The 20,882-nt window shown below is 40.6% G+C and overlaps 1 protein-coding gene across 2 annotated transcripts in view; it reads left to right on the forward strand.

Moving 5' to 3' along the window:
* The window catches only part of CERS6 (ceramide synthase 6), a 113,369-nt gene that overhangs the window by 78,107 nt on the left and 14,380 nt on the right, over positions 1–20,882 (forward strand). For both annotated transcript variants that reach the window (XM_086751436.1, XM_086751437.1), the window contains 3 exons: positions 3,887–3,979; positions 11,045–11,173; positions 15,299–15,405. In XM_086751436.1, the coding sequence (XP_086607562.1) occupies positions 3,887–3,979; positions 11,045–11,173; positions 15,299–15,405 (329 nt within the window). The remainder of the gene's footprint in view (positions 1–3,886; positions 3,980–11,044; positions 11,174–15,298; positions 15,406–20,882) is intronic.

Genomic DNA, 20,882 nt, shown 5'->3' on the forward strand with positions numbered 1-20,882 from the left:
GTTTTGAAGTGAAGCACAGGATCTGAAAACAGATCTAGAAAATCTAACCATAAAAGCAGACATCTGCAACAGCAGTAGAATGGCCATTTTTTACAAAGTTCTTAGGATGCTGAGAGTTTTAGCAAAGCCTCAGATTCAGCAGGATGGGAAAAACTGGTATAGTTCTCATAGTTGTTATACTGCATACAGGGTGAGACTTAATCCTTGGCAGCTGGTGTGATCAAAGGGGAGATTAAAGCGAGAAGGTAGGTTTCTTCTTTAGGTACTTAAATAGGGGCTGTCCACTCCTGGCCTCGTGGAAGTTTACAATGAAAGGAGGTAAAATCAATGAGAGAATTGATAATGGTTTTAAGTCTTTATTTTCAGCAATGTCTGTATTTTCATGGATTCAAAAAGCATCAGCCTTTCTCTCTCTAGGTCAAAGTATATAAAAACTTCAAAGAAAGGACTTAAGTCATTTACCTACTTTTCTAACAAGAAGAATGCCACTATTACAGTAAAAATGCCCTTTAAGGTTGTGTCCAGCTGCACTCATTCCCTCTTTCAGTCCTCCAAAAACATTTTTCTCAAATTTGAAATTTGTTTTCCCTAAGACAATCTTCAGAAGAACAATAACAGTATATTTATTCCTTGCTGCACTGCTAAGGTTTTAACTAGTTCCAGGAATATTTAATTCCTAGGTCCACGTTCTGGCCATTTTTCACAGTCGCTTCAGTGTGCAGGTACTGGAGTAACACCAGGACTAACTGCAGCCCTGCAGCTCTGGAAACTGTTCTCTGCCAGGGGAAGACAGAGCAGGGCAAGTGAAAGGAGAAGGTTAGAAATTTTATCTGTCATTATCTGGTTGAACAGTGGCTTCCAAAGTTTGCATACCCAAAGAAACCTCTGCTGTGCTTTCCATTAGTTTGTGCTACTGGACATAGTTGTTAAAGTATGGGATGTATTTAAACAGACCAATCAGCCTGCTACAGAAGATTTAATGGTAACTCCTGAATTCTGCCTTGGCTATACCACTGCCTCATTTTGCCTCCTGGTCTGACAAAAGTAACTTTCAATATGGATGTTTTGAGGATCTGTGTATTAATTAAGTGTTCCCTTTTATTATTATTAATAATAAAAGTAAGGTAGTCCTTTCAAGGAAAAAGTATCAGCATGTAGATGGGCTAGGAATGGACTTTGGAAACTGTTTTGGGAAAGCTAAGAGCCACCTGTTTCCTTAGTACCCTTTGTGTAACAGGAGGGAACAAGAGATTAAAGTTGAAGTATAATTTTTCCTTTGGTTATAAATCAGAGACAACAAATGTTTCAAATGTGACCTAGTAAGATGGTATTTAAAATTTTTAGTAACTTTTGATGATAAATTTTGGTAACTTTATAAATTAGTCCTACTTTTTAAAGTGGAGCTTTTTTTTTTTCTCCCCAGCATCCAGGAGTCTCAATAGTGATCATTGAGACGTTGTACTAGCTGCTGTCCAAATATAATTGACATTGAATTCCAAAAACTCTAGCAAAGAGTTTGCAATTGAAGGCATCTAACCTGTCTAGGGCATACTGCTTTTTTTTTTTTTTTTTTTTTTTTTTTTCCTAAAGGGCAAGGGGGGGAAAAAAAAAAAGCCATTGCCAGACTGGAAGGTATGAAGAAGAGTGTTTTCTGAAAGACACATGAATTCCCTGTGACAGGGAACAGCCATGGACAGACCGAAGAGGAGAACTGTGTTTAGATTTGATACTATTCTTGAAGGTTGCGTACCTGTTGGAAATAGTTCAGTGGAGACAGTCCAGCAAGAATGACCAGAAATCTTGATCTGAGAAAGGCTGGAGGGATTTGGTCATTCAGTCTCAGAAGAAATAATGATTTCAGTTACACTTAAGGACTGGAGGGCAAGCTGAATAACATTAGGGAAGCAGCAGGAGAAATTGAATGGGGGAAGTGTTGAATCTTCATCCCTCAGAGCTTTTAGGAACATTAGTTTGTCAGAATTGATATAGCTGCAGTCACTGGTGCCTTTCAGTCCTATTTTCTACTGTTTTTGTGTTATTACATGCAAGAAGTGATTTACTTACCACAAAAGACCATGATTCTTACTCATTAAAGAGCATATATTTACCAGACTTATCAGAAGAATGAGGTCATTCAGAAGTATATTTACAACTTTTACAGAGTGGCAACTAAACTTACTATGTCTAAAATCATGCTATTACTGGAGAGGGTCCAACAGAAAGCAAATCATCAAATAAAAGTAATTATCAAAATTATTTTCTCGGAGATAAAAATGTCTACTGAGTGCTAATAAGGATTAAATACTGGAGTTTCAATTTCATTTTGGTTTTTTTCTTAACTAGATAAAATTTATAGTTTCTTGTTTGCTACAAGTCCTTTGTAAGTTACTCAACACAGCATTGCAGAAATCCAGCCGGACTTACTGTAGATATAGTCAAATGGATCATTTGGATGACAGCGTACCCATAAGCACAGAATAGTCCTATTGAAGTCTGTGGAGAACCGAAACCTAACATTTAAACTAAGCTAAACACACACTATTGATCCTTTCATGGAGGGAAACCATGACATCTTTAGAATCCCGCTACGTTATCAGTATATATAGGTTTAGAAATGCTAATGCTATAGTTAATAAAGCAGCTGACAATCTTAATTGCTTTACTAGAAATTTTCCCCAGTGAGTTCTCTAGCAATATTGGGTATAATAGTCATGGTTCATTGCTAACTCATGTTCTCTTCCCTTTTTTAACTGCAGCTAATTAAAAGCTTACTCGTAGTCTCACTAAATCAGAAAATAATTATATTGGCCCAAGAAATAGCTTTAAAAATTGTTTTTGAGTGTACACATTTTTTATAAATCATAAGCATATATCTATATTTAAATAACCCACACAAAGCATTCAGTGGGCACCTAAGGAATGTTTTTCAGCTGCTAAAAATTGGTCTGAAAGAGGGAATAGGAATAAAAGAGGCAACTGAAATGCCTCTTGCCAGTGGAAATAGCTCATGCCCTGCTTCGGTGCAGGATTGTGCAAACTGCTCTGAAGATGATTCATCTCATCCCTTGGGAGATGCCCTCAGGAGCTTCTCCTGTGCCTGTGCCCCTCACTGTCCCTGCAGTGGAAGACAAGACTAGCAAGGAGGCACAATCGCATGGAAATTAGAGTAGCTCCTAGGTCTGGCTCTCTTAGGCTGGGGCTAAGCAGCCTATGTGTGCCACCAGTTACGTTCTTTGAAGTTACCTCAGGTTGGTTTTGTTTGTGCATAGGTTCCTGTGTCTTCTTATTTTTATGTCTTTTACTTTTAAACATCTGTGTAACCATGTTGTAGATCAAACAAGATGGCTGGGTGAATTTATTTTATTTTCTTATTTCCAAATGTTAACATGTTCCCAGAAAATGGTTAAATTCTTTAAAACTAGGCTTTTATATTAGAAAGAGCCCTGTTTAAAGCTTACAACATTTTCATCCTGAGCAGATGAGATTATATACTAGCATTACTTCTCTCTAATCTGCTTTAACATTGCTTCTTTTGCTGTGCTTTAAACCCACATTACTCATGTGCAGCAAGATTTTTCAAGTAAATTTTCAAAACAGACTTAGCAGTACTCAGAATTTAGTTTACTCTAGGTTCTGAACAGACAACATCATAAATTTTTGGTATTACAATATTGTCAAGATTAAAATGCAAGAGGAAGGTAGTTTGGGGAGCTTTATTTTTCCAGAGCCATCAAAGTTTGAAAGAGGCAACCATCAGCATTTTTCTTACATAGGATACTTATGTATAATTCAGCAGTCCCCTGTGTTTAAACATGTCTCCTATAGACCTCAGCTGCCTGTAATGTCAGTTAGACTCTATTAACCTTGTCTCATCTCCATCTTTCAGCCACTGATGCCTGACCTTCATTATTACTACATAGTTGAATTGTCATTCTACTGGTCCTTAATGTTTTCTCAATTCATTGACATCAAAAGAAAGGTAAGAACGATGAGACTAAAAACATTGAAAGCTTTAAGTACATATCTTTCTTCAGTTGAGGAATACCCATATTCCCTGTGCAGTGAACTGGAAATACAGTTCTTTCTAGTCACCACCTCTTGCAGATACTCGACACTGAAAAACTGATGTTGAAGTGCTTGTCTTACTCTGTTCCTTGTTACCATGATGTGGGTTTTTTTCTGCACATGCGAAAAAGAGCCTGAAGTAATCAAATATTCAAGGGGAAATAGCATCAGCTGAAAAAACCTTCTGTTCTCATACAGTGACCTGAATGGAATTGAACACATGGAGCTAGTACATGTACTGTTTCTTCTAAGAATTAAATGATAAAATATCAATGACAGAGCAAGAGTGCCTCAAAAATTCACAGTATCACTTTGGTGAGATCTATGAGGGCTTTCAGTTTATTCTACAAAGGGATGGTGAAAACAGGGATATATTTAATATTAAAAAGTGGTGTTCCATTTAATCTTACCTTTACATTTATGAAATTTCAAGTAGCTGAGCATTGCTATTAATAGGCTATTAATCAAGAAAATAAAACTCTGACCAGATAAAAACATTTTTCCAGTATCAGTAGCAACCTCTTTGCTATTCCTTCATCTAAGTTGTCTCCTCCAAGGAGAGTGCATAGCAGAACAGCCATTCTGTAATAACAGTCAATTGAGCTATTTCTTGCAGGGTTTTTTAATGTTGCAAAATTGTTTAAAACATTTGTAAGGATTTTATAATATTTTAATGTGCCTGCTTCTACTGTCATTTAATTAAATGATTGTAGGCTACGCTAATGGAAAAATCCCTGTTTACTAGAATTTTAGCAAGAGCATAACTCTGAAAAGAATAAATGAAGGATCTGGTATATCCTGAATAAATTTGTTATTTGGAACCTTGATGTGCTCCTAGGAGTCCCGTGTCAGAGCTACGTATGTAGAAAAACACTCATCTATTTGAATTTCCAATTTTTTTTCCAGAAGTAGAAATCTTGAGAAAACATCCACAAATTTTAAATCCATATTGGAGCATAAATTGTAAATAAAACAGCCGATTTAGGATGAATATATGTAAATCCCCTGCTTGCATTGTCTGTAGATGCTAAACATTCTGTTAATCATGAGCTTGAAATGAGTAAAATTTCACCATTTCAAAAAACAGAGATGAAGAAAAACAGTGCTCAGTGGAGCTGTATGATAGTGGAGATGAATTTACATCAAGAGTAACATTGACTAATATAGGTAAGCTGTAGATGCCAGCAATACTGAATAGCCATTTGTCAATATATCAACCAAAATCAAACCTCTGCGGCAATGCTACAGAAATGTTCAAGTTATTGCTGCAGAAATGTATTGAATCTGATCAGTCCCCCTACATTCATATGCAGCCCTCTGCACTGTGCCATTGGTTATATTTTATTTTCTTTATGTACCTCTTGATGGAGAAAAAATGTAACAGCATTGCAATTGCAACAGTACTGAATGTTGCAGTACAATAAGTCTTTAAAGAATATTTAATTGATTCCTGACTAGTTGCTTTGCTCATGTGAAAAGTAATTGGAGGCTACTTGAACAGCATATAGGTTCAGTGCTGAAGTACACTTCTGAAAAGAGCCATTGGGTGAATCAGTCGTACCTTTCTAATTTAATACATCCCATGAGCAAATGCGATAGCTTTTTCCCTTGTGACTTGGAGAGTTTGTTCCCATTGGTGAGCTGAGCACAGAGCTAAAGCCTGATCCTGTCCGTACTGCAGGTGCAAGTAAACAATCTTTTGCAAGTCTGTTTCTCAATTATTTATAAATTACTTGTAACTTGTTATCAGGAAGACGTTGCAGCAGCCTACTGTGGAGAATAGGATGGGACATGGAGGTGGGGAAGTGGATCGCTAACAGCTCAGTACCCCCCCTGCCACAGATTTGCAGTGCTTGAACCTAGAGCACCAGATGAAAGCAGTGTCCCATGCATCTGCTGGGTCTGAGAACGTCCAGTGGCCAGTAGAGAGAGAGCAGGAGCACAGTATCTGCAGTGCAGTGACAGCGAGTCAAAAGCCTGTCAAAAGCGAGTCAAAAGCTCTCGTAAGCACCCTGCAGGAGACAGTGGAGATGGTGTATTTATAAATCACCTATTAGATCACCAACCAGTTTGGACTGTGGAGAGTTATTTTTGTAGTGTAAGCAAAATTGGTAACTAGGAAAATCAGACTGGAGATGCACTGACCGTGCACTGATGTCACACAGTAAGACTGTTCTGTGGCCAGGGGCGAGAGCAAACTGTCAGGGAAACCCATGAGTTGAAAAATGTTAGCACTGTGAGCCCACAGTAGTTGACAAAAAGTAGTACAAGCTTGACAGAGACACTAGCTCTTACAGCACCGTGATAGTTCTCTTTTAAAGAGCAGGTTTAGTTTAAGAAAAGTGGAAACCTCTCAATGTACACAGTATACAATGTGTGAAATGGTGCCCATATGAAATAAGGCTCTGTTTAACTGGAACAAGCAGGAAATTTGCCCGCTAATATCAGACACTATTGTAATGCATCAAGATAGCTTATACAGAGCAGATTAACAGTTCTGAGCCTGAGAAACTTGTTGATGTTTTCATATTACAGTGAGAGGAATACTTTTATCTAAATTTTGATTATCATTTTAGATACTTTAAATTCAGCAATGGCTGTGTTGTAGTCAGGGATGATCTAAACTGTCCTGGCAGCCTCATGCACTGCAGGAATTCAGCCAGCCACTTTTATGTAGTCAGCTTTCTCTCAAGGTGAGGTGCAGTAGGTCTTCTCTGAAAGCACCAGCACTCGGCACTGGCCTAACTCCAGCACTGGCCTTCTACTTGCTGTAGTTCAAGAGAATCATAGAATCATAGAATGAGTTGGGTTGGAAGGGACCTTTAAAGATCATCTAGTCCAACCCCCCTGCAAGGAGCAGGGACTTCTCCAACCAGTTCAGGTTGCTCAGAGCCTCATCCAGCCTGGCCTTGAATGTTTCCAGGGATGGGGCATCCACCACTTCTCTGGGCAACCTGTGCCACACTCATTGTAAACAATTTTTTCCTAATGTCTAATCTGAATCTACCTCCCTCTGTTTTAAAGCCATTACCCCTCTTGTCCTGTCGCAACAGGCCCTGCTAAAGAGTTTCTCCCCATCCTCCATGTAGGCCCCCTTTAGGTACTGGAAGATGGCTCTAAGGTCTTCCCGGAGCCTACTCCTCTCCAGGCTGAACAGCCCCAACTCTCTCAGCCTGTCCTCATAGCAGAGGTGCTCCAGCCCTCTGATCATCTTCGTGGCCCTCCTCTGGACTTGCTCCAACAGAAATGTACTTTTTTCCATCTCTGTTTTATTTCTCTCTAGTAGCAAATTCATGACTTTAAAATTACTTCAAATTGGGTTGCTGACTTTCAAATACCTTTTTGTCTTTATTTAGGTATTATAAATTCCACCAGATTATCTTTGCCTGGCCAAAGAGGTGTAAGCAAACTGTTTAGGCTGTTGTACATACCTACTACTGGCATTAAGGCAGCAAACTGAGTAGATTAACTTTTATGGTTTTATAATTGCATGTTGTTTGCTTCATAAATACCTACTATGTTGCTGTAAGGATGTTCTACCCTTAAGGTTTTTAATTTTCAAAAATTGCAACCTAATACGATTTGGTTTTTTATCATCTCTGTCCAGCTTCCCATACTCCTCTTTCGTAAAACACAGAGGAAAAAAAAAAAATAGATTGGGGAACTTTGTTACTCTCACAAGTCACTGATGAGTTTTAAAAGCAGGGAGGCTTATTTACATACTTTCTGGTTACCTGAAGTATCGTTTGATAGAAAAATATTTGACAGGTGTATTTAAGGGAATGTATAAAATTCATACTCAGTCAGTGTTTTAACAGATTTGTAAAAGATCTAGGAGACCTTTTTGTGTACTCGTACCTTTTAGTTCCAAGCATTTGGCAATTCCTAGAGCTTCTGTGATTTACTTTTTTTAAAAAATTACAGTTTACTCATTCCCAAAATAAAATAATCTGTAGCTACTAATTTTTTTGAATATTCCATTTTGATTCTAGAACATTTATGCTATATTTCACTGAATCTGGATCCTAGATCTCTTTCTTCAAACTCAATTGAAAAAGAGTCATAGAGCTGATTTCTTTTGTTTCAGAGGAAAGGAATTTAGATTGTGTACATTTTGCAGACCTTTACTAGAACTGTAATGCTTGAAACCTTTAGTTGGTGATACTCCCCTTCCTTGTTGAAGCCCATTTCCAGAAGCTGGAGTGACCAGTGAAGATGAAGTTTTGCCCTGCAGGTGCACTCCATAGCCACTTGGCAGTTTAGTTAGTGAGTGTGTCATGTTAAATAAACATGGGTAGCAGAATCCTTGGATCCAGAAGGCTTGTCTACAAGTTGAGACTCATGGGGTTTCTCTATTTTCTGCCCTGTGTTCTTCCCACTGATGGTGTCTCCTATTCTGAGCCACCTATTTTCATTACACAGGCACTTGATATCTTTAAGCAGGGACAAGTGGAAGCTACAAATCTGCTGTAAATGAATGCATCTTGCATATATACAGTTAGAAATATATTTTAAAAAGAAAAAGCCTATTCTGTACAGCTGCTCTGTGTATGGGTGAAAACTGGGAACACAAGTACCACTTGACATTTTGGGGACTTGTACCGTTAGTTTTTATGTATTAATTACCCTTATGTATAACTAAAGTCTAACAGGTAGCATCGTCAAAGCATAGTATTAATTACTGACATAAAGAAATGTTGCAAACAGGAAAGAAAGATCCAGAATAACAAAAGCAGTCTTATTTATGTCACTGCTACTTTTTAGTAATAATTTTCAGTAGGTCAGTCCAGCATCTCCATTCCAGAGCTGGCTGTCTCTTTTAAGAAACACTATGAGAGAAGGAGTTCTCTGGACAGCATTTTCTGTAAGTAGACCATGCAGAAAAGCAGAAGACTGCTGCCCAAGAGTATTAGGGCTGCTTAGGAATAATCCATATTGTCAGGAATGCCTTGAAGAGTTCCCAGGAGGGACTAGAAATTTCATATTTGTAGAACATGAATGTATCAGCTGTAGAAACAGACAATAATTTTCTGCTTGGCTTCTTCACCCTTTTGGACTGCCTACGTGCTAATATAATTGCAGTATAGAAGGAAAATGAGAAACAGTGCCATAGTATCTCCAGATGAAGCAGGTAAAGAGCTGGGCTGCAGTATGGCCGTATGGCAATGCTAGTAGCTTAGTTCTAATCCCAGGGAATAAGGTATGTGCTTTGCTGTTTTGATTATGGTATGGTGAAATGCTCCCCATGTGTGGGTTTGTAGTTACTGAAATGACTAAGATGCCATACCCCTGCCTTCCCTTAAGACTCTTAGGTAGGGAAGCAGTCTTTCTTTCTCTTTTTGTTTGGTCTCCCCGCCTTCAGCTCTGTGTTGGAGAGACTGGCAATGCCCACTGATAGGAAACAGAACATTGTAGCACCTGATAGCATTACACGTAAAGCGATAGGCTGGGAGGAGGTCCTGTCCCTATTCAGTTAGTGAGACTGCTCAAGCTGCAGGTTTTTCCGTTTGCTCTAGGTGTACATTGCAGTGAACCCCGTGGCGTTGCATGTCCTTGAAAGGCAGTGGTGCCTGCTAGGTGCCTGCTGCATTCCCAACCAGAGGTACATTGACACTGAGCGGTTACTCTTCCCAGTACTGGAGAGACAGAGCAGTTGGCAGCTGTAGCTGCTGCTTTTCTGGAGCTGACTCTGTGTTAGAGGGAGCTCACCAGCACTCTGCGTAGGGCCCTTCTGCCCGACACATGTACCTTCCGTCCCTTTGCAAACCAGGTGCTCTCTCTGAAGATTGCAAGGTCTCGCTTTCGGTTTCTCTGCTGTGGGCCACTTAGCTGAAGACTACCACAGCTCTGCAGGACTGGCCCACAAAAGCTGCCAGAATGCCAAATGCCAACTCCCAAGAAGCTTGGCAAGCAGGCTGCCTGGAGGAGCCGCTGCTTCTGATGGCCTGGATCTCTCCCTTCAGACAGCCCTGCGTGAAAGCCACTAGATCTGCTGAGAGCTGTAGTAGTGACTTTGCACCCGGTGCAGAGAGAAACTCCTCAGTAAAATCATGCCTGTGATCTTTTCTTCAGAGTTTTGATACCACTTTCTCAGAGCTGTGCGAGTAGTTCAGCGAACTCTAGCAAGACTTCTTTTGGACTGACCTGGCGCCTTGCAGAGAAGAGTCTCATCTCTGCGGGTTGTTTTCTCAGTAATCAGTCTGGGAGTCCAGGCCAGGCAGATGGGTCATTCTCTTTGCTTTGCCTGCCCCATGTAATTAGGAATGTGATGTTACCGGAGCTTCACCATTCCTGGTGTTTTTCAGTAGTAGCAGTTACTTGCTGGCCAAATAACTCACAGTTACTGATCTGGAGACCAGCTGATGTGCATCATTTGGGAAGCAGCAGATTAGATCTGGGTAGGAGGAGCTGCAGCAGCTCATTCGAAGACTTTTTTGATCCTGTTACAGTGTAAAGACAAAGCAGCTTCATCAAGAACAAACAAATAAAAAACAAGAACTGGGATTCTCAGCTCTGAAGGCTCTTAGTTGTGCTTGGCAAGTGACTGTCGATAACTCATAGTGGAGTTATCACCAGTTGAGATACTGGCAGTTGCCAGTTTCCACCAGTGTAGTGGAAATGTGTTTCCCGTTCCTTTGTAGCTATTTGAACTCTTATGAATAGTGTGATATTTTGCATATTATATGTTGCTTGGTGTATAAAAAATATGATGTAATTTGATTTGTATGGAAATACGCCTTTTCAAAGTAACTAGCTTTGCATAATCTTTTTGCATTTTGTTAACATATAACAATTATTTTATTTAGTTTAAGTTAAATATATAGCAGAGTATTTAATGCACTTATATAGCAGGATCTTTATGTAACATAACCATAATTCTGGATTTAAAAAACATCCATCCATTTTGGTATAAGAGTATTGAATCTCACTGTTTGGTTCATTGTCTGTTTTTTTTTTCCCCTGCTTCTTGCTGCTCTAGGATTTTGGCATCATGTTTACACATCACATTGTAACAATCACCCTGATAACCTTCTCATATGTAACCAATTTGACACGAGTGGGAACCTTGACCTTATGTCTCCATGATGCGGCTGATGTTGTCCTGGAGGTGAGATAACACATATATCATCAGTGTCTGTACATGGTATTCACTATTCTGAGAGCTCACGTGTCAATAGGTAGAATCTATTTGCTATTCAAAACAAGTATTTCGTAAGCAAAGAGTCTAGTTCGAGATGGTAATGGTGATTAATATAGTATATTTCCTTGCTGAAATATGTTACACTTGTAGCAGTGCATGTTTGTGACTTTAGGCTGTTTTATCCCTTGATAAGTCCCTTGATAAGAGCAGAGACTGGTAATGAATTGCATGCCAGGGAGGGTTACATACAGATTTTAAATATAACAAGGTAAAGTCAAAAGCTCAAAGTTGCCAAATCTGGAAAGTGATGGCTGTGTGGGATAGAAGCTCCTTCTTGACCTCTCTGAAGTAATATGTGGGGCAGGAACCCTGTCTGTGAAAGAATCAAGGTGTCACAGTTCAGTTCTGCTGTGCTTTGCTGGGCAGAGGGTGCTGGGCAACTTAGTGGCTGTTCTGGGCGCGGGCAGTGAGCTGACCTCTGGTCCCCAGGATTTTCTAGGCTCCTGTGCCTCTGCATCCAGATGCCAGTATTAAACAGTAGGCTTTGAGAAGAAGGGATGATTGAAATTCTTTTCAGTCAAGACAGTCTGTAACTTCCGTAGCATCAATATAGAGATGTTGTCCTCCTGTATCTGCATCAGTTTTTAGACAGCTCTGGGTGATGCTGGGATCAAGCTGTCTGTGAACTCTCCTTCATGATCAAACCAGAGTTAATAACTATTTTGTCTGAAATTGTCTTTTACTAAAGTAGTTGCAGGGATCATGTTATGCAAGAATATAGTCTCACTGTGTGAGTCACGTATTGCAGAGTCAAAATCCTGCCATTCTGATTCAGTAGTGCTGTAAATCCATTTTTATTTTTTAATCTTTTTTTTAATCTAGAAGGCACATGACTGCCTGAGAAAGCAACAGAGAATCTGGATTTCTCCTGTTAGAAATAATTACATCTTTACAATTTTATTTTTTCTGTTTTAGCAATGTGGGTAGATCCATTCTGCTAGCTGTGCATTCACCAAGACTTTCTTCATTCCTCTTTTCTCACCACCAGACAGATGTACTTGACAGTGTTCATGGCAGATCAGACCAGTGTCTGTGGAACTATAAAACCACTGGAGAGCAGCTGTAATAGGCTAGCTAAAATCTTACCTTGAACACAGCGAGATACATATTTTTTCTCAATTCCTCTATTCATTCATAAGACAAGGAGAAATTGCTGGTATTCTCATGTGATTTGAAAACATTCAGCAAATACATTTCACCATGAGGCACATAGTTCAGTGGTCTTTCTAGTCAATTTGTTCAGTCTGTTCTGACTGGAAATACTAAAGCCAGTCTAAAGTGTAAGAAAGATAATCACAACTCCTGAGCAACATTTGCTACAAGGGCCGTTAAAACTCACTCAACAGATTTTCATCTGCTAGGGCAGTACGTTGCAGCCCTGGTGCCGTATGAGGGAAGATGGACTCCTACACGCTGCTGACATTACTGAGGGGAGTCAGTGCAGAGGAAGGAAATTACTGACCTACAAAAGCTGATAAAATATCTTGCCGTGATGGGTCACTTGTGCACCTGACCTGTTTTGCATATTATATATTTGTAAAAATTAAAAGCTATTTCCAGAGGCCACTAGACTCTACCTACCTACCATTTCTTAATGAAACATGTCAAGTGGAAAGCTGGAATGCAATGTTTTTGCTATTCTCATTGCAGAATGTGGTATATATTAGTAGGAATATTGGAGGCGAGGTGTTTTACATAGGTCTTAAGGCATCTGCAAGTACAAAAGAGTCATGGCAGGATTTTCAGGAATACGTAGCTATTTTCTTAGGTCTGAGTCAAAGTTATCTTGGATACTCAAAGCAGCCTAGCCACAGCAGGGCAGACCAAACATAGTCATTTGCTTGCCTAGGAAGCTGTTTAGCTTAAGCCTAAATCTAGGCTACTAAGAGGCAATTTTCAGAATTCCAGCTAAGTTGTGTTAGAGGTCTTGGGTGACATTGCACTGCACTGCAGCTTGTGGGTTGAAAACACCTAACCTGCTGAAGCACTTTAAATCTCACCTACTTGGGGACCTTGAGACTTTTCAGCTTCAATTAATGAACACTGTGACAATTTTGATGCCAGTGTACAGATGTGAGTAGTTGCCAATGCTTCTGGTGTATGAGCCTCACATAGCTGACAGTTCAACCTGAATCCTTTCTGTCAGGTCCAGCTATCTCCTAACACACTTTTCTAAAAGAGCAGGGAATGGACACTTCAGACCAAGGTAAATAGCTGTGCTGTAAAATAAATGGACTTAAATAGACTAGCAAGAGTGTCTGGAAGAGCTGTGTTATTCAGTTGTAGTCATGGTTTTTAAGCTTTGAAAACTGTGTTGTGTTGTCTTAGGTGGCTTAACTCTATCCAAGGGCATACTCTTTCCCTAGTTTTGTCGTCCTTCCTTATCTTGTTACTTGAGAACTGATGACCCAACAGCTGTACTGTTTTTGCAAAGTGGCGTGATACTACTACAAGTTGCTATAGCAGTATCAGCTCCACATACTATGAAACCAGCATTTTTAAGGCTGCTACCGTGGAAATGCATCCAAAATTCCTGCCTGAACTTTGTCACCTGCAAATCAAGGTGTTAGTAACTCTTCTGCTTTGCATGTTGACACCAAAGTGTTCCCTTTTCCTTCAACTAGACTGTGAGTATAAACACCTAGGAGACTTGTTTATATCCACTGTAGAATATAGAGCTAATTCAGAAGGGTTATGTTTTCTTTGCAGCAGTAGTGGCTTCCCTCATATTTTGTAAGCTTCCTAACTTGTTTTCTGTTAGTGAGGATATCTTTTATATTCAGGTTTTGAGTGGAAAAATTGCAAAAGTTATGTAACATCCAAAAGTGCAGGTTGATTTTCACATCCAGATTGTCTGCTGTGAGCATTGAGCACTTTCAGGTTCAGTTTGTACCAAAAAAAAATCAGATGGAATGCAACTGTGTCTCTCACCGTTTTAGACAATTCTCTGGTTTGAATTCTGCATTCAGAATAGTATTCTGTGTGCACAGTTGTGGTAATTTTGCTCCCTCTTAGCCCTCTGGAAAGTCTGCACAAGTAAGCATCTTCTCAATATGGGAGCTGGATACAGGCCCCCTCAGAGGGGGCTTTGAAAGGATTCCCAGTGGCTTAAGTGGACCCTAAATCAGGCTCTGATTGTGCAGTGACTGTCTGGATACATTTGACAGAGAGCATAAAGAAAGACTGTCCCTGCCTTGAAGTGACTCCTTACATACATAAATGTTATGGAAGCAGCATAGACGTCTTAGAACAAGATTGCTTGTACCTGCTGTTTGCTGCAGGCAGAAGAGTGCAAAAAAACTTCAGAGATCAGTGTTTTAATGAGTGGTTTAAGTGAGGAGGAATTAATAGACTCTTTCACTGAGGAGGAGTCAGAAGATCGCATGAAGACAAATGGGAGAACATGTAAAAATAGGCATAGGGCAACAAGTTGGAAAGAGAGGGAAAGAGAGCCTTGGGAAAAGATTTGAAAGGGAGAGGTATAATCTTAGACATAAAAACTGTTCTGTGTAGGTCAGAAAGGAGGAAGAGATGCTGTAGGAGAACCTAGGATGTGCAGCACAACAGAGGATTTGAGACAAAGTTTATATATAGCAACACGAGAAGATCAGAGAGCATGGGGCAGGTGGAAGATGGATAGATGCTGACAAAGCAAATGGAGCATACTGGAAAGTGAGAGACAGGTAGGTAAAGAGGCTGGGGGCAAGGACAGCATAAACACAATGGGGTTCAATAAAAAGTTTAGACCCAAGAGTTCTGTGCATCTGAAATTGTAGGGTTTCAAAAAGGAAATTGAATGAGGAAGGAAGAAATGAGATATTTACTCTGGTCTTACACAGTCTGGGTTTTTTTCTGATAAGACATTTTCCCCCTGCATGGTGGAGACGAGTTACAAGGTCACTGTGAGGTGGTCCAATGAAAATGCTAGTGATTTCATAAAAATTTGATTTCTTCTTCTTACAGCTTATGCACACAATACAAGAGAAATCAGTTTTCCTCACAGAAGTAAACAGACATTTCTTTCTTTTACAGGCTGCCAAAATGGCATACTATTGCAAGTGTCAAAAACTGAGTGACCTTCTGTTCCTTACATTTGCCATTGTCTTCATTGTCAGTAGGCTTGGCATATATCCCTTATGGTGAGTAAGCGTATCGTTTTCCTCAAATGCTAAGCGTCAAACAAGCTTGGAAATAACTATGTTGTAATTGAAAATGATTCATTGACATTACTCTGTTTCCCAGAGCACCAAAGAGTATTTCAGAATAACCACCTGCTGAAAACCAGGTGCTCTAGCCTCTTTGCTAGAGCGCCATTCTGCTTACTGTGTGATAGACAAGAAACATATGGGGCTTCTGCTGGTTATAAGGTAGAAGTCGGTTCGAGACCACATAGTTTCAGGTTAGCAGTTAGTTGCCTGTGTTGGCAAGAAGTTAGAGGAGAAATAAAATATTAGTCACTGAAGACACTGACCAGAGGCTAAGCTTGATGCTAGCTTCTCATCAACTTTCAGTGCATGCTTTATAAACATGTTCATCTTGAAGAAAAAACACAGTGAGAAAAGGAAAGTCTGGCCCGCTGAAATCAGTATAAGGATGTTAGTGCCATGCAGATTGCAATACTGCAGGCTACTCTTTTTCCACCCCTCCTTTGAATTGGCAGCCCTGGGGAAGCCGTGTAATACATACATTTATAAGGCAGTTATACAGGTATTACTGTAATCTCACCTCTTTGCAGACAAAGGCAGCTGCTTGCCTGTGCACATACTCTCTCTGCTGTGTTTCAGAACACACAAAGAGGAAGGCAGAGGGGAAGTAATACTTTACCAATGTGCTTACCTTCTATGATGAAATGACTGGCTTAATAGATGAGGAGAGAGCAGTGGGATATACAAAAGCCTTGACTTCAGTAAGGCTTTTGACACTGCTTCCTCTTCCTTCTGAGAGAAGCTGATAACATATGGGCTAGATGAGCAGACAATGAGGTGGATTGAAAACTGGCTGAGCATCCAGACCTCGAGGGTGGTGATCAGTGGTATGAAGTCTAATTGGGGGCCAGTAACTAGCGGTGTACCCGAGGGGTCAATGCCAAGTCCAGTCCCATTCAACATCTTCATTAATGAGCTGGATGATGTAGCAGAGTGCACCCTCAGCAAGTTTGCTCATGTTCCAACCTGGGAGGAGCAGCCGATACACCAGAGAGTTGTGGAGCCATCCAGAGGGATGGAACCTCAACAGTTTGGAGAAACGGGCCGACAGAAACCTCATGAAGTTCAGCAAAGGGAAGTGCAAAGTCCTGCACCAGTATATGCTGGGGGCTGACCAGCTGGAAAGCAGCTTTGTGTAAAAGGAATGGGGGATCCCAGTGGACATCAAGTTGAACATGAGCCAGCAATGTGCCCTCGCGGCAAGAAGCTAATGGTATCCTGGGGCCACAACAGGAGAGGTGTTGCCAGCAGGTTGAGGAAGGTGATCCTTCCCCTCTTCTCAGCACTGGTGAGGCCCCACCTGGAGTACTGTGTCCAGTTCTGGGCAGAAGAGGTACCACAGAGATACAAAGCTACTGGAGAGAGTCCAGCAAAGGGTCACTAAGACTGATTAAGGAACTGGAGCACCTCTCACATGAGGAAAGGCTGAGACTGTTTAGCGTAGAGAAGAGAAAGTCAGGATGGATATTATCAGTATATATAGATAGGTGAAGGGAGACTGTAAAAAAGACTTCCTCCGCTCTTTTCAGTGGTGCCCAGGGCCAGGACCAGAGGCAGCAAGCACAAACTGAAACACAGAAGATTCCATCTGAACATCAGCAAACACTTTTTCACTGTAAGGGTGACAGAGCACTGGCACAGTTGCCCAGAGAGGTTGTGAAGTCTCCATCCTTAGAGATACTCAAAAGGAACATAGTTCTGGGCAGCCTGCTACAGGTGACCCAGGTTGAGCAGGGCAGTTGGACAGGATGATGTCTAGAGGTCCCTTCCAACCTCAGCCATTCTGTGATTCTGTGCCTTATGTGTTTAGCTTTGACTCCAGCATTTACATTTCACTCTGTATTGTTTGAAATGGCAAAGAAGGAACTGCTGACTTGAATTTTTTTTTTTATTAAACACAAACTTTACCAGATCACTGCTATGTGCTTGCTTTGCTGAACAGTCAACAAAAAGCAGATTAATCTTGTCCAGAGTCCATGATTTTGAAGGAAGTCATTATTCTTCACACATTTAACTAGAAGCAGGTGCCCAGTATGCTTTTTCTCTTGAGACATCTGAAAATTGTCAAGGTCAAAATTTTCCCATCCTTACTATGGTCATCAAGTTTTGGAAAGTCCACACTTTGAACTTGAAGTGTTTAGAATAACACTGTGTGTTTATAACTGGAACTGAAGCTCACAACTGGAGGTTCGCGCTGTCTCAAGTGACATCTGTGAAGTCTTGCAGCCAAGTGTCACACTGAGCCAGAAGCCCTTGCTAGGACTAGGCAAATTACAAATTACAGAGTGACACAGCTAGTGGGAATTGGGCATCACAGAGCTGAAGCCTGTGTGAGTGTCCCTAATACACACCTCATACTGTCTGACTGGTGGAGTCCCAGAAGAGATTAGCAGCACAGTGATAAGTTATATAGCAAGTGTTAAAACTTCAGCCCTGCTTTACAGCTGTGGCATTTTGTGCTGGTGTTCTGGACGTGCTCACCCATTCCATATGCATTAGGTGACAGCAGCACTTCCATGCCACTTTACATTGAACTTTATCTGAATCTTGGTCTATAGAGTAGCACTGGCCCAGTGTGCTGAAAGCAGGGTAAAAATCAAAGCGAGCAGATACAAGGAAGAGGGGAAGGGAAGAGGGCTGCACAGTAGCTTCTTTTGTTGATGTCGTCTCCCTTGGTACTGCATATTGGGCTAATAAGGGCAGCAGGTTACAGCCATTACAGAGGTTTGCTGCTGGGGTGGAAAAGATCAGCATGGACTCTCGAAGGCACTGAAGGCAGAGGGGTTGTGTATTACGGGAATACAGCAGCCAACAGTGTGCTGTGTGCCCCTGTGTCACAGAGGGAGCGGTTACACTGGTGATCCCTCTGTCTCTCCTCTCCCTTAATCAATGAAAGAACACATTTGTTTATTTGAATGTGGAAATAGTTCAATGTGGTGTATATGGTCCCTGATTTTTAAGACCATCTTATTTCCAGACCAAAGCCTTGATGTATGTACTCCTAATGGTTACCCTTAGCTATACTCACAGAGCCCAGAGGCACTTTCATAGCTCTCAGGTGTACTGTGGGCTCTGCGTGTGGGAGTCAGGGTTAGGAGGGATGAAGCACGGGACATATGAGCTTGTCTTTCCCAAATCCTTTTTCTCTATGAAGCAGCAATTCTAAATCTTCACTCCCATCAGCTTGTGTGTCAGCACAGATGAGTCATTGCAGTGGCAGCAGGCCAGGAAGCATAGTTTTTTGCTCTCCTTTGCTGAATATTCAAAATAGCAAAATTTGGTGCTTGATTAATATTACATAAATATGCAAATTTTTCTAGCATAAAAACTGAGAGGTATAAAATTGGTGTGCACATAATGCAAAAGGAAGACTGTAATTTATAAGAAAACTTCCCCCACACAGGAAGGCGAATACCCAAGACAGGCTTCCAGAGATGTTGCTTATGAAGCACTGGCGTGCTGTTGTGCTCCAGCTTTGCACAAGTGCCATTTAATTTGGCATAAAGGTGCTAATAAATAATTTGGAATGTATCAAATGCTGTTGTTTGAAGGTTGTTTAACAGCAGGGCTAAGACAAAAGAAACTGGCAATTAGGTATATATTTAGCAGTCTTTCTGCAGGCATCTGGAGTTCATTTCAGCAGTAATTCAAAAGCCCCAGGACACTTTCTGCCTCCTGCTGCTAAGTGAATGTAGGAGTATAGCTGCTATTTTCACTGACAAGACATTTTGCTTGTGAAATTCTCCCACTTGCGCATAATCACTGTTCTAGCAAATTACGACATAAAACACAACTCTCCATGAGTCAGGGGAACATGATGCCTTCTCAGGTGGTACAGGATTGTAGGGAGAATGAAAGCAATCTTAGACCAAAGAAGTTATGCAACTTATGTGAGCCCAGTCTCATCAGGCTGGGCAAAGCAGTTGCCTCAAGCCTTTCTTTATTTCAGTGAGGCTTGCAGTTCCTCTTCTCAGGCCTCAATGCTTGTTTTTGCTGTAGTTACATGGACATAGTCTTCTCTCTGTTGATAAAGGAATGATTTGCTTTTTGCTGTTGTTTTGTTTTTCTTTTAATATCCAGTAAGGGATACAACCATAGGATTTTAATATTTATTAATCATTATTTGAGGTGTGCAGAGGACAAACAGGCATCTTCCATTCCAGGAGACGTGAGTAAAGAAGGTGATGCACTGCATTTTCCAGTCTTTCTTTGTTTATTGCTAGCTGCAGAGTTCATGTTGTGAGAATCGTGAAACCCCTCAAGTCTAGGCTGTACAGGAGACCGAAGACTGCTCACTCACTTTGCTTATTCTTCTGGAATACATTCTTTTTTAACAGGACAGTTTGAATAAATCTCCTAATGCTGTGAAAAGTTTGGTATCTGAAACTAGTTTCATGGAGTGACCATGAACCAGAGTGTTTCCAAGAGCTTCAGAGGAAGAAAGGTGGTTGGCATGGAGGGAGATACAAGGTTACTAAACCTGTTCATAATTTTAAAAGATAGCTTAGGGTAACTTCAGGTAGAGGTGTAACTTTGGGATTTGAAAGAAGATGGAGGAGGCTCCCAGGAAAGCTAGGCTGATGTTTACCAGTGAAGGCACCAAGGTGGGCAAGTTCAGCTTCTTAGTACTAGTACTAGAAGTTCTAGTACTAGAATACAGTTGTTTTTCATGACTTTTGATTATTTTATAATCAGTTACATTGTATGAGAGGTAGAACACAGTGAGTTTCAGGGAAGTGTTCCTGACAAATACTGCTGTCAAAAGGTGAGGAAGCAGGGAAATGGTGTGGGCTGAGAGGTCTCAGCATGCACATGTTACATATACGCACTGACAAATGTAGAATAGTGGCTTAACTGTACAAATGTAAATGAAAGCCTCATTTAAGCTGACTATAAAGAACACAAGTCGTCTTCTGCATGTGCTGTTCCCCAAATTCTCATCTAGGCAAATTTGGTATAATTTAGGTAGTCTGTATGTCTTCCCATCCTTGATCTCTTCAGATGCTGTCAGTGCCTGGACTGTTGTACCACATGAAAAACTGTGAGGACAGACAGTTGGCCACTTTGGTTAGTTGATATGGTCTTGTTTAATATCAGTAGGTATGCCTTACCAGGATCTTCCATTTGTGAGTCTGTTTGGAAAGGTTCTGTCAAATAAAAAGATGTCAAAAATAATTGTCACTGTTACAACTCAGAGCTGTTTCAGGTGCCTTTCTCTGCATCAACTGAAATGTATGGTTGCTAAATAGGATTTTTATAACAACAAATCCTATATAAGCATGAGTCTGCCAGTCCTCAGAAGAGCAACTTTGTTCCTTGTTATTCTGTCTGGCTCATGGCAGTGAGTATCTGCATGAACCAGATAAGCATGCCACGATCCAAGCTGAGTTAAAATTAACTTCTGTTCAGCA

This window comes from Chlamydotis macqueenii, chromosome 6 (genome assembly GCF_036417535.1).
Source record: "Chlamydotis macqueenii isolate bChlMac1 chromosome 6, bChlMac1.mat, whole genome shotgun sequence".
NCBI classification, from domain to species: domain Eukaryota; kingdom Metazoa; phylum Chordata; class Aves; order Otidiformes; family Otididae; genus Chlamydotis; species Chlamydotis macqueenii.